Source organism: Lontra canadensis, unplaced genomic scaffold (assembly GCF_010015895.1).
Source record: "Lontra canadensis isolate GAN:19392208 unplaced genomic scaffold, GSC_riverotter_1.0 scaffold37, whole genome shotgun sequence".
NCBI classification, from domain to species: domain Eukaryota; kingdom Metazoa; phylum Chordata; class Mammalia; order Carnivora; family Mustelidae; genus Lontra; species Lontra canadensis.
Window position 1 is genome coordinate 3,240,477 of NW_022631031.1, and position 14,584 is coordinate 3,255,060.

General features: G+C 33.5%; 1 protein-coding gene across 2 annotated transcripts in view; it reads left to right on the plus strand.

The window, feature by feature from the left end:
* MMP16 (matrix metallopeptidase 16) overlaps positions 1–14,269 on the plus strand; it is a 290,552-nt gene extending 276,283 nt beyond the window's left edge. The window contains exon 10 of one of the 2 annotated variants that reach the window (XM_032869084.1): positions 14,225–14,269. In XM_032869084.1, coding sequence (XP_032724975.1) covers positions 14,225–14,235 — 11 coding nt within the window. In that variant the 3' untranslated portion in view covers positions 14,236–14,269. Of the gene's footprint in view, positions 1–3,993; positions 7,142–14,224 lie in introns of those variants that run through there. The other variant, XM_032869083.1, reaches the window with a different exon arrangement.
* The last annotated feature ends 315 nt before the right edge of the window (positions 14,270–14,584 follow it).

Sequence of the window (14,584 nt, forward strand, 5' to 3'; positions counted from 1 at the left end):
GGTCAATTTCAAAAGAGAAAAAAAAAAGTTTTCTTATATTCAGAATTTCACGGTTTCTTTTCACATAACAAAAAAATAACTTTAAAATCCTGACAAATGAAGCATTTTGGGAAAATCAATGCTTACAAGTGAATAGAAACTACAGATGAAACTGCAATATATCTATGTCTTCTGGACCTTTCCTGGTCTAGCCCCCTCTTTGATATCCCTCAACACTGAACTCACTCTTCATCTTTCAGAATATCCTCCTTGAATATCTTTTTGTGATTACCCCATCCCTTCTACTCAAATCTCATATTACAATGATCAGCTTATATGCTCATTATCCCCTCTAGTATAAACTCTTTGAAGGCAGTCACATACTAAACATTCAATAAATACTGGTCATATAAATTAATTTTATCCTTCCATTATTCTAAAAATTCCCTCCCTCAAGGAGATTTTTCATCTGTCTGAAACCTTTGTTCTGTGCAATAGCAATATCAAAGAATCTGGAAGGCTTTGGTCTATCAACAGCAAATTCTCCACTTTTTATTATCTACAAATTTCATGCTTATAGCTTCTTACCTTAAATTCATATTTTATACAATTTCTTCCCTTAGGTTTATGTATGAAAGATAACAAGTTCAAATTATTAAGTAAATACATTTATATTTATATTTTGACTCAAAGTAATTCCCTTTAAGTCTGTGCACATGAAATTTGATAGTCATAAAAGTTGGAGATTGTAGACCACTGAATGTTTTCTCTGGTCTATCCTTCCATCAATGTAGGAATTTCTTCCTTGGAATCTTCTCCTACTTGTACTCTTAAACAAACAAACGAAAGTCCACAAATTCAGCAACTCAGCTATAGGTGTTTGAAGGCTATTTTTCATATTAAGGTGGCATGTGCCTCCATATACACTACTGATATTAATTCTGCCATCTTCATAAATATGAATACTTGTGGTATTTATTGAATGCCTATCATATATCAGAGATACTACATAAATTCGTTATCTAATTTGTCTAACATAAATACCTTTTTATGTCATTTACTATTATTGATAAATGAGGAAGTTGGCATCAGTTTAAGCAACTCATTCATAATCATAAAAAAAAGTAAGATTATATATTTGAGGTTTGAAACTAGAACATTCTAGCCCCATTGAATGTGCTGGAATGCATTATCTCCAAAGAGGAAAAGTTAACACCTTTCTCTACGGTATATCATTAAAGTAACTGATTATCTGTCATGTCTGGTTAAATTTTTTATCTTGCCATGCTAGACAAATCCAGGCTTTCTCAGAATGTACTTTCCTGAGCCATCATCCTCCTGCTTTTTGCCTGTAAGACCATCTTGATTTAACAGTTTTTTTCATTTTTCTCTTTACTTTTAGTCTTTGAAAATGCAATAATCTAAATGAGATTTGATTCATGCAGAATACAGTGGAATGATTTCTTCCTAGCACTCATTATCTATGTTTTAAGCAACAGTGAGTTTTTAACAGATATTAAGTTGTAGTAAAGAACTGCTGCATCCCCTCTCCTTCAAATTGTTTCTAAGTTAATTGCTGTCAAGCCATACCACCTAGGTATTCTCTATTCCTTCCTTAGAAAATGCAATCTTGAGGCAAATAAAAGACACTATTCAAACGGTTGCATTTCATCTTGCTGATCGCTGTTAAAATAGTTTTGACTCTTGATTCTGTTGACTTGCTGAGTCCCTACTCCCTATGTTCATTCTCTGTTAAAATGTACAACTGTGATTCAGACCTGTATTTCCACAAGTTAAAGTTATTCATTCACATTTATTAAATATTAATTAACTTCTTACTAATAAGCACATAAAAGTGGAAGACAGAGAACACATAGACACTATCATCCAGAGACATTTACTGAGTTAGAACAAGACAATTATGATGGGCAGTGTCTTGTTAGGACTAAACACCAGAAAAGTCACGAGTAAAATCTGGTCAAATATGGGAGAAAAAAAAAGTCACCACATAATTCATTACAGTCCCCACTGAATTCTTCCTCAGGATTTCTCAAAAAATAATAATTCAGGTAAGAATTCATCTGAAGTTGCTATTCTTAATAAGCATAACACCTACAAGAGTATAACATCAAAGCTGTTCTTAAAAAGGACAAAAAATGAGTACATCAACATTTCTTCCACCAACTGCTGTTTCATATTTCTTATTCCTGAATGAGATGAATATTGTGGGATCAAAGTCTGACAGATTCCTATTACCAAGATTGCAGGCCACTTCTTTTCAAATACCTTTATTATTTAACTTCTACTGACCAGACTTGTTATCTCTAACAAATATACTCAATAAACTACCATTCTACTTCTGTGTACGGAGTGTGGTGCTATAAAATTTGCCCTGCATAAATATGAAAATGGAAACTTCTGACTTTTGTATGTTACCCAGTAGGTTCACAGTAATTCGCTTTGACAAAAAAATTAAAGATGAAGATAATTCTAGCTGTTGGGTTTCCAGTTTATAAATATAAGAAGTACGTTCACCTGTTTTGAAGGTCTTTTTAATTCTAAATCAATGCCATTATTCAACTGTGATTGTCTAATGTACTATTATATGGCAAGTCCTCAACATTTCTTCATCGAAGCTTGTTGAGTAATTACATTGGATTTCATTAGCGTGATCAAATACCAGCTCCCTGCTGAAATATTTGAATCTACATACACCTGTTTTCACTTGGTATGTTACTCTGATTGCAAAACTGCCCTTCGAAATAAAAAGTAACAGCAGATTTTTATGGCATTGAACAGAATGATTTCCAAAATGAAGTGACCTGAAGTGATGGTCTATTCTAAATGTAATTTTTTGAAAGGTGTCAGTTTTTTGTTGCATGGGTTTTACCTATCACAACCTGTGATGTTTAATCAAGAAGTGTTTGTTAAATGACAGGAGATCTTTAAAGGACACAGTTCTAAGAAAATCATTAAGTGTTCAGACTCTAGAACTAGATCAAGCTTTAATTTCTGCTTTCACCAGAACTTGGACATAGTATCTTACCTCTGAGCATCAGTATCTTTGCCTTAAAAGTATAGGTAAATAATTCTACTTGCCAGAGTGGTTATGAGGATTAAAATATGTCATTTGCTGGGCTTTAAGCACAATACTTCTTCCATAATAAGTGCTCAATAATACAGGATATAGAAAACCCTCATTAATGATTATGAACTCTAAAGTAGGCATATTATTCAAAATGGCTCCCAAAATACAGTTTTTATGTAATGATAACATTAAAGTATTTCCTCTTGGTTTCTTGAATTTTGTCTCAAAGCAGGAATTAAGTGCAAAAAGTGCAGTCACAAAGAAACTTGACAGGAAGCAGCTCTGGATGAAAAGCAAATACCTATTTACTTATTAAGATTCCTAGCAAAGAAAACATCTCCATAGCTTCATGACTTACAGATTGTTGTGATTTCTTGTCCAAATGACAAAAGTGAACCTAGTGTTTAAGTACAACTGCTCCCAATACTGAGATGATTAGAAATTTCCCCTGAGGTGTTTCATGGAGTGGCCTCCTCAGGTGGATTGTACAATGTCTTCAACAGCAGCTCTGCAGGCACATAGTGCTTCAGTTCATAAGGCTGTCTCAGCATATTTCAGTATAAGTTTGGTATTATCACCCTGATGGGTAAATCTGAAACTGCAACCTTAGAAGTAAGAAACAGGGTAAAGCTCTCCTTCCAGATTAGGACAAGATGTGTTTAGCATGATCTTTCAGTAGTCCTGTATGGATATTCTGACTCTTGGCTAAGCTTTCCGTAGGCATTAGAGAGTACAACTTCTACAGTATACCAGCCAGATTTATTTCAAAAGATAGCTAAGCTGAAGATAATGTTTTCTTCCTACCAAAATGGAAGGGCCTTACAATACATCTTTTTAAAAGTAGCCTAATTTAAATTAATAAGAATTTCTGTACATATACACCTTCAAAATAAGTGGTACCTCTGTATGTGTGTTTCCCCCTCTAGGCTTTACGTATTTCTACAAAGGAAAGGAGTACTGGAAATTCAACAACCAGATACTCAAAGTAGAACCTGGATATCCCAGATCCATCCTCAAGGATTTTATGGGCTGTGATGGACCAACAGACAGAGATAAAGAAGGACACAGCCCACCAGACGATGTAGACATTGTCATCAAACTGGACAACACAGCCAGCACTGTGAAAGCCATAGCTATTGTCATTCCCTGCATCTTGGCCTTATGCCTCCTTGTATTGGTTTACACTGTGTTCCAGTTCAAGAGGAAAGGAACGCCCCGCCACATACTGTACTGTAAACGCTCTATGCAAGAGTGGGTGTGATGTAGGGTTTTTTTTTTCTTTCTTTCTTTTCCAGGAGTTTGTGGTAACTTGAGATTCAAGACAAGAGCTGTTATGCTGTTTCCTAGCTAGGAGCAGGCTTGTGGCAGCCTGATTCAAGGCTGACCTTTCAAACCCAGAGGGTTGCTGGTCCTGCACATGAGTGGAAATACACTCATGGGGAAGCTTCCATGATGCACAGTATCTGCCGTTCTTCAGTCCTTTGTCTTTCTTTGTCATTCAGTTCTAGGCCTTTCCTCTGCACGCTCAATGCCCAGTAAATTTTCAGGATTAACTAAAGAAGAGGAAAAAAAGAAGAAAAAAGATTCTTCTTAAAGGTTTCCAATATTATTTTCCTTCTGAAGCCTGAGCCCATTATCTGGGGGAAAAAAGCAAAATGGAAAAACCCATGAATTTTTGCTTTAAAGCAAAGAAAAAAAAAAAGGTTAAACAAAAAACCCACAATTGAACTTTCAGGAAAGTGTGAAGACCCAAAACAGCTTTGTCTCCAAAGAAGATAGCTCTCTGACTGCTATGGATAGTCTCCTACACTTCATTTTTGTCAGGTGGGAGATCTGGAATACACATGCAGGACTTTAGACTGTTGGGACAGCCATTTTCCAACAAACAAGGGGCCAAAATATCTGCAATATAGTAACAGCCTTAATAATACATCCATTTTTCGTTTTATACAGCTGTTCTCAGCTATGTCCTCAATGTTTCATCACATTTATATTCATAGCTATATTCAAACAGGACCTTTGATTGTTTTGAAGTGTTTCTAATCCCCTTCCTGCCACCTGACCCTACATCATTGTGATAATCTCCCCAAGTTGTATTAGGCCATTGCCCCAGGCCTTCCATGGGTCTGTCAGGAATATTCTTTAAGAGCAAGAAGCAGTATGTCTCCAAAGTGGTTTAAAGTGACAGTTATTTTGCAAGGATATGTGACTCTAGTAATACATTGGTGTAACCCTTTGAGAACTATCAGACTAGCTTTCAGAGTCTTAGGATTGTCAGTCTTGCTATCTAGTAAATTATAGAACTGGGCAATGGTAAAAACACACAGGTTCAAGAAGTTCAGGTTTTTAAAACAGACATCCTATAATCCCATGTAATTTTTAAGTGATTTGCGGTACTACATAAATGCGTTTATAGCAAACAGAAATGTTACTTGCCAAAATTTTTCCTGGCAAATAAAAGATATTTTATTCAGAAAATGTAAGAGTGAAATTTTATTTGAAGAACTGATTATAATAGCCTAAGCCTTTTTTTTTTTCTTAGACATACTGAATTTCTGTTTTAAAATCCGTTGCATGAAAATTCAATTTGCCTTAGTACATGCAGTTAGCATTGCCATTTTAAAAATGACTTAAAATGATGACTCTGAGATTGCATGAATATCCTCCAGTGCATTACCTATTGCATGTCAACCATAGTTCTCAAAGGGTTAGTGTGGCTTCTGGCATTTAGCCATCCATTTGATCACTGACAGAGCCAAGAGACCACCAAAGCATTTCATTGTTGAGTGTAATTTGTCCTAACAGCAGTATTGTCATTTTCATGTGACCTGCAGTGCAGGTTTGTATCAATATTTTTTTCCTAGAGAAAAGTCAGCAACTGACAGACCTCTTTATTGATTTTTAGGAGCTGCTTCTTGCAGTGAAAGGCTTTACAGCCACTGGGCTGTGAACTTATCAGAGATGGTCAGACCGAATGCACCCCATGAGTCAGACATTGGCTTTGTGTGAAAGCCAGCTTTTGAGGGGATTAGCTTTTGAAACAATGAACAGCTTGCCTTGAACTTGATTATTGATCTGTTGACTGTCATTAACAACAACTTAAACATTGTCTTCTGTGAAAATTTTCCTTGAAGAGTCCTGTTCTATGTCTTTGCCCTTTGACCTTTAACTTGCAAACTGGCACAAACTGAAGGAAATCTGGTGTTGCTTCTCCTTTGGAGTGTTAACTGTACTCTAAAACCCTAGTAAGCATGAGCTGTTTCCTTAGAGTAGAGAGAGAGAAAGAGTGTTGATGGTGGATCTGCAGATGGACACTTTGCCATTTACATGCACACTCAAAAAATGCCCTATAGGTAGAAGTGACTTTTAGTTCTCCTTTAATATAATTTCAAGTCTAAATTCATCATTTTCAGTACAAATATAAAACTATAGGGGAAAAAAAACCTCAAAATACTTGAATGGCCAGTGTGGCTTTTATATAAAGCAGGAATTTTATACTAGTGAAAATTTCTTACTCATTTGCTAATAATACACATTTCCAGATGATTTTTAATGAGTGTAGGTACATATTCTTATTTGGAAATGGGAGAGTTTGGCTGCCTTGAATTTATATTTATACTCAACATAGCATGAAAATTAGAATGTCTTTCAGTTAAACAACATGTTTATGATTTGGTTTGGGAAAATATTTTGTAATCATGGGTGGCATGCAGCAAAGCCTTTGCAGATTGTTATTTCTTAAAACCAGAACATATATAATGTAAGGATAAGAAAAAAGAACAGTTAAAAAAGAGGAATGGCTTTACAGCAAAACATTATGCAATGCAAACTGTATTTTGACAAGATATCAGAGATTATGTATGTGAAGGCCAAAAAAGAAAGCATGGGGAGAGGACCAAAATCAGTCCTATTGCTTTCAGTGCTTCCATCCTAGATGATGCTGATATTATAAAGAATTAGTCACTTCTACTGAGCATGGAGAACTATATACATAAGCTCACTTACACAGTGTTTGCTTATGGGAGGGTTTAATCCTTTTAGGACCTTGATGTCAAGAAAAAAAGATGACTGGAAATCTTAATGAAATGAGGAACTATGTCATTTGGGGACATGGGTAAATCATTGAGGCATTCCATCAACCTGCATTAAACACTGATTTTAACTTTTTTTTTTAAATGAGAAAAAAACTGAAGAAGCAATCTTTTGCCTCTTACTCATTTGTCACAATATCCTGATCCGTCATAAGACTATAAGTATATAAGGGCTAGAAAATAATCATAGCATTAAGAAAGGAAAGACCCTGTCATTATGCTTGAATTCTGAAAATGTCATGGATAAGTGTTGGGTCATATTTACTTCAATATGAGATGAGATTTATACAATAAGAAAAGGCATATACAGCTTCTCTCTTTACTAGAATAAATTTTCAGGCTGTGAGGCTACAAGAGATAAGAAAATATTAAGTTCTATATAATCACACACACCAAGATTCTATTTGTTTATTGTACAAAGGGCACTTTGTGAGTATGGTTCCTGACTCCTCTTCCACTTGGGGTTTTGGGGAAAAAAGTCTCAATCCTATTGGAATAACGAAAGAGAGAGAGACCAGTTGGTCCAGCAAATAAGAATAGTGATTCAAAAACAATGTGGAGTAAATTTCCATGGGTCAACAACATAATGTACCAAGTTCAGTATCAATAGAAACATAAAATCTATCAAATATTTTTCATCAAACATCATTGATAGCACGAAAAGTTCAGACCTAGGATTTCTCAAAATGAAAACACATTCATGATCACAAAACATAATTCTCCTTCTGTTTCATTATTAATACTTTAATATAAATACAAATGTAAACAAGGTAATGTTCCTTACGTAAATTAACTCTATAGTTTATAATTTTAGCCAAAATTATTGTTCTATATATTATTAACTGGACTGAAATGAAGTATTAAAATAGCCAGTCAGTCTGTATTCCCTATAAAGCAGTAAATCCACATCAAGACTGTAGAGGAGGTTATGAATTTAACTATTGACTCCTTTTAGAACAAAGTGTCTGCTGACATGGCAATCAGAACAGGTGAATACAGAAGCTCTTTACAACTACAGAGATACCATAGATAAATTAGAGAACATTATATGATACTAGCAAAGACAACTTCTGTTATAAATCAGAGGGCAAGGCTTTTCTGAATCAGTGTAATACATTACTAAGTAATAATTTACAGAAAATAATTACTAAGTAATAAAGGATAGAGACTGATTTACTGAAATAAGCAAATGTTACTTTTACTAGTCAGATTGCTTGTAATCTTTTTCTATTGACACAATTTGTTTCAGATACAATATACTTATTTTTATTCCCTTTCTGTGGGTGATTAAAAAATGCAATGTGGTGGATGAGAACATTGCCCAACTTCACTGGTAGTTCCAATATGTGGATGATGTGTATATACTGGATCCTAGGTATAGTAATATAATACTTCCAAGTTCTGCATATTATGCTGATATCTCTAGTATCAAATACATGCCCACACTTTGTGAATCTTACATAGAGTAACATATGTGTCCATATTGACTAAATTCAATGTGCTATCTGAAGAGAAATGGATGTTATAATCAAGTAGACTGAGTTAACACAAGAGTCATGAAAAGATCTTTTTTTTTTTTTTAAGTTTTGGAATTATTTCCAGAAACTAATAAAGGCGGTGATTTAATGATAGTATTGAGTCTGTGAGATTGTAACATATACTGAAACAACCTCGTGGATGGTGGTGAAATCTTTTTCAGCAAACATAGCAAGGAGTTCATTTCATTTTTGATGCTCTCAAGAGCACCTTCCAAAATATCACAGATGTCAAACAGAACATGCCGTCTAAACCGAAAATGTTAAATTCAGATAAGCTATTTATAAATAGCTGTAAATATAAACTCAGCCAATATATGATATCACAAAAGGTTTTAAGTCAATAGTATTAGAGGATTTAATCATTCCACTGCATCTCATGTACCTTCATGATATTGATTTATTGTGACTGCAGGTTATAACTGGCAAAGGATGTGTATCTATGTTTTAGGTTCCTCATTGCTGAAAAAGGAACCAAAGTTACATCTGAAAAAATTTATCAGTTATATTTTAAAAATTAGAACTTTATATAATAAAGAAAACAGCAACCAGATGGAGCACCACACCATAAATATGAAAATTAAATACTATATATATTAAATATAATGGAAATGGAGGAAAAAGAAAAATGAGTGTTTTGTAAAATATGAAAACTTAACTACAGCACTCCTTAATACAACTGGAAATTTTACTTTAGCAAGTATAAAAATAGAGAAAAATACAATTTCAAGCTCTTCATATTAGTAATGGGTATGTGATATATCAATGTATATAATTAGCCACTGGTTTTTAGATGTTACCCTACATAAATACATCTGATAGTAATGCACTGCCTTATAGGCTAAAAATGTCAAAAGTTAGGTGTTCAGTAACCTCAGTTGGAAAGATATATGTTAGAATCTCCTAAGAAAAGCCATTTCTCTAGGATAGAAATTTACCTCAGAAATCATATAACATAAACACTTGGCATTGTAGCAAAGAAGTTGCCTTAGTGTTCTAATCTCATCTAATGATAACCTTTGTCTTTCTGTCCTACTCAAATAATTTTGTATTTCCACTGGTATCATTCTGAAATGATTCAGAGCTATTTCAGTTCAGATGAACATCATTAATTACAAATATCTCTTTCAATATTTTATACATATTTCTATGTTGAAACTTAAAACAATAGTATATAAAGCCTAAGAATGAACACTGATCTAAACAAACCCTGACAAATTCACAGAAATTGAGTGAAAAACAGATATAAAATGTGTCACTATTCTGGTAGAATACTGATGTAGCAGCCTTCAATTTTTAGACACAGTTGTGAGCGCATAATTGGACAGCAACATGCATCTTTTTTAAAAAACAATGCTAATTCTTTATATGAGGTAAGGGTATAAAGTCATGAGTACTGTAAAACAGTACACAACTGAAGCTCTTTAAGGAAAATGAGGGCATACCCTGTTAATTCATGGTTAGCGCATAAGTATAAAAAAAAGAAAGATATTTATGAAGATTTCTAAAGATTCTATGCCTTTCCAATTTAAAGAGCACTGCGTCTTAAAAATCTGTCTTATACTAACATTGGACTGGGGGTAATATTCAAGTTTGTACTCAATGTGGCCTTATATTGAAGGCACACTGGGCATTGTAAGACATATACATCATAAACTAGAATGTCATGCTGATTCATGTAACTTTGCCATGTGCTCTGCTATAGAGCTGGATTTATATGCCCTTAAGAAGGGAGAAGAAAATCAATTAAATATAGATATGAAAATATGATAATTGTATCATGTTAGGCCACTTAGTTTCAGAGTAAGATGTCATTAACCCTTATTTCACATAGAAAAACCAGAAGGAAAGAATGGTGCAAGGAATAAAATGATTAACTTTTTGACTTATGAAGATGTTTCTTGAGTATTTTATCTACTTGGTTTTCTCCATGAAAAAAAAAAAAAAACCATGAAATACAGACATATCTGTAGTACTTGGTCTGTAGCTAGATTTGATCCCAGGCATAACACTTTTTGACACAGGCCTTTTTATAAATGCCTCATATACGATGAAGCTTTGGTGAGATGTGACTGCATGCTAGGATGCTTTTTTCCTAGGATAGGATATGGTGCTGCTTGTACTTGCCACATTTTGTATGAATATATGTTTCTATGTTGGCCTGTCTTGCTAAGATATGGATGAATAAAGCCTGGTGTGAGCTGTCGATTTACAAAGTCACTAGAATGCATGTTTCATTTGTTCTTTCGTAATGCCAGTTTGAACTTGTTCCCTCTCTATATATTGATAACCCAGTTGTGAAGGTAAAACACAGTTTCCCTGAGTGACTGATTCAGTCCTTAAATCAATGTCATAATCTTTGATACCACTGAAATAACATCACAGCAGCCACATTATTGCCTGTCTTCTCACAGCTCTTTTGTAGTACTACTGCCTGGGTAAAATTAGGGTTGTTTTTGTTTTTGTTATTTTATCACTTCTTTTCTATCTGAAGTGGAATATGTTATTCTTTTATATGTTCATAAATACAAAATTTCACAATCTTAGTTATTTTGTGACTTTCAAACAAACCTGATTTCTTAACAAGGATGACTGGGTGTCTGGTTTTTCTGCTCCTCCAATTCCGAAATTATTTGTTTGCTTTCTGTGTGTCACCCCAAAATACAGATGGTTGGGAGGGAGATATTATTTTGTGTTGTCTTATGTAGTCTGTCCCCATTTTGCATTCCTTTCCATTTCTACCTTGACCCTCTTTTTTTACAGATTTGATTTTACCTTCTGTTTATGAAAACCAGAACTGAGCAGCACCGTATATCAGACATGGGCCCAGAAAATGTTTCTGTTCCTCAGTAATTTCCTTCACAAGTTTCATGCAAAGACAGCTCCCAATCAATTTCACACATTTTCCAATCTCTTACATTGGATTCTAACTTTTTTAGAGTTATTCCCCTGAGGAAAGTGAAATGCTGAGTATGAAGGCTGTTGTATGTTGATAAGCCAGCTAAGAAAGTTTGGTTTTGGAGAATGTATCTTAAATAATTATACCAGAAAGTAAATACCATAACATAGTGTTTTGTTTAAGGTACATCATGTGTACATGAATGCCTAAAACCTCAATTTTTGTCTATTTCCTTTTATGTGTGAATTACATAAATTATATATTATAAAGAGAGAGAATAAAAGAATAAAGGGTATTATAGTGGCAGCTTTTTGCTGCATTGGTTTTGACTGCATCAGCATTTCTCCTGTGGACCTCTATTTTCAGGGGTTTTAGAGACTCACCCATAAAAATTTGCTTCAGGCTTAAAAGTCTTGAAAGATTTTTTTTTAGGTATATAATTTTAAACAAAGATATCTTGTTTTTATAGGGAGGAAATAAATGGAGTTTACTAGTTCAAATTTGTGCTACTATAACTTTTAATAAACCTAATTTTTAGTAAAAACATAGTCCATAGTCTATTGATGATTTTTTAAAAGAATCAATTATTGATATTGAGAAAATTGCCTGCTTCATCAGTGTAGCAATCTATCTTCAAGATGTTTTAAAATCTGTATAGCTATATTAACATTATCTTGATTCAAGTAGTGGATCAGTATGATAATGAACACAATTTATTCCACCCATATGAGCTATCTCGTAATATAGATTTGGAAATACATATTGTGTGTGTGTATGGTGTGTGTGTGTATGTATGCATGTGTGTGTATATACATACACATACATATTTAAGAGACAGATTAAAGGGAAAAAGCTCCCATAAATTTAGTTTGTCAAATAAATACCATATGGTATATTAAAAAATAATTGCATATACATTTGTCTTTCAGAGCCAGAATGAGATGCAAGCAATTGCAAAGGAAAGTTGTCTCTTGGATAAACAGTAGACATTTTATAGTTTCTTATGAAAATCATTTTTCCTTTCTATATTGTAGTTATGGGAAATTAAAAGAATGTAATACATAAGATTAATATAGACTTTAAATAATATTAAAACATGAAGCAGAGAGAAACACGAAGAAATTAAATATTTAGGCTATTATCTCTTGGTTGTCTGACAATACTTTGCTTTTATTTTAATTCCCCATGATATTTTCAGTTATGGAGAGGATATTAACATCTAACTTTGAGCTTTTGGATTATTCACATTACACTCAACACTACTTCATTAAGTTTCTGATAATATGTAGTCTTCTGTGTGTAAGGAAAGAAATAACACATTTATTTGCTGAATGAGCTTTAAGGTTTGCAAGTTGTTAGTGGTTTGGTTGTTTTTTTTTTTTCCCCCCACATAGGATTCTATACATTTATAACATCTTAAATCTGGCATATATATATATTTTTTTTTTCAGATAGCTTCTACTGACAAACACAAAACTTGTTTGTGTGCAAATATAAGGCTAAATAAATGGTGCTAAAGTGTATTATGACTGTCAGATATAATCAGGCAAAATTTTGTGGTGCTTAATTTTTTCATTGATTTTATTGATCAATGCATTGAACAGTGTTTATTATTCACAAGTTGTCTTTTATTAGTAAATCAAGGCCTCATAGCACATTGTTAAATAAAATGGTTGACTAGTCTATGTAACAGCTCACCAAGCTACTATCTCTTCAACTCCTTATAATGTTGCGTCATTAAAGGTCAAGGGGTCATGCTATTAATCTCATCGCTGTAGACCATTAACATGACTGAACTTTTCCACGAAGTACTTATGTTTACAATGCTATAACCCTTTGACTGCTGCGGCAACCTTTAACCACACAAATGTCACAAGCTAGAATCATCAGCATGGTTCTTGCCATGGCAATCAAAGAGTTAAGGGCTGTGCAGTGATTTGTTTTGTATTTATTAATTTATATTTATTTTGTTTCCATTCAAGGAGGGAATTTTGGGTGGGGCAGTTTTTGTCTGCTGTAAGTGTCTTAACCTAGGGAAGGGTTAAATGGCTTTTTATACTATTGCATCTTCTGTATTTACCATCAATTCATTGTGTTGTAATTAAAAAAAAAACTGTCAATAAATAAGAGAAAAGAAAAACAGTTCATAGACATTGTGGTTTTACTCAATGAATGATATACATACATTTATAACTAATATGGAAGCTGTAATCTATAGCAGTAGACTTTATTACCTCTTTCTTCCTAATCAATATGAAACAGAAAATGAAAATTCTTAAGTAATTTAGGCCAAGACTTCCTGTGTTTCTCTGAATGAGCAAGTATATTAAACTGGCCACATCAACTGGAGAATTGTTTAACTAACTAGATGCATGTGAAGGGCCAAGGAGAGGAGCAGGAAGCATTACTGCATCATATATATTTCAGGCAAGTAACCATGAACACAGAATATGTAAAGATTTCATCACTATCTAACAAGAATAAAGATTAATTTTTGGATAGGTGAATAGAATTTATTGTTTAAAGTCATACATCATGATTGTCTAGGTAAATTTAATCAAAGTAGTTAATTTTTATATCAAAAGTCTTTGACAGAATCACATTTAAGAACTTTTTTTTTTTTAAATAATAGGACTACAGTAAAGGATGGCCATGAATAAAGAGCTGACTCACAGAAAACATAAGCAAAGGTAAACATTTCCATCCATATCTACATTTTCATAAATTATTTTGAACAGAGGATCAACTATGAAATCTCTTACAACATTAAACAACATAAAAGAGGAGAGCTGAAGCAAGGTAGTAAGACAATCATAAGGGATTTAATTGTCTGAAGTAATAAACAGTAGACTAGAGTGACAGAGAATTGTTTATGTTCAGTTCTTTGAAATCTGCTTCTAAGGTTCATCCCTGAGAACCGGCAAAGGAGTTTAAAGGAAGACTCACAGATGAGAGTTGTTGGGACTTTTGGAGCACGTCAGCCCATAAGAAC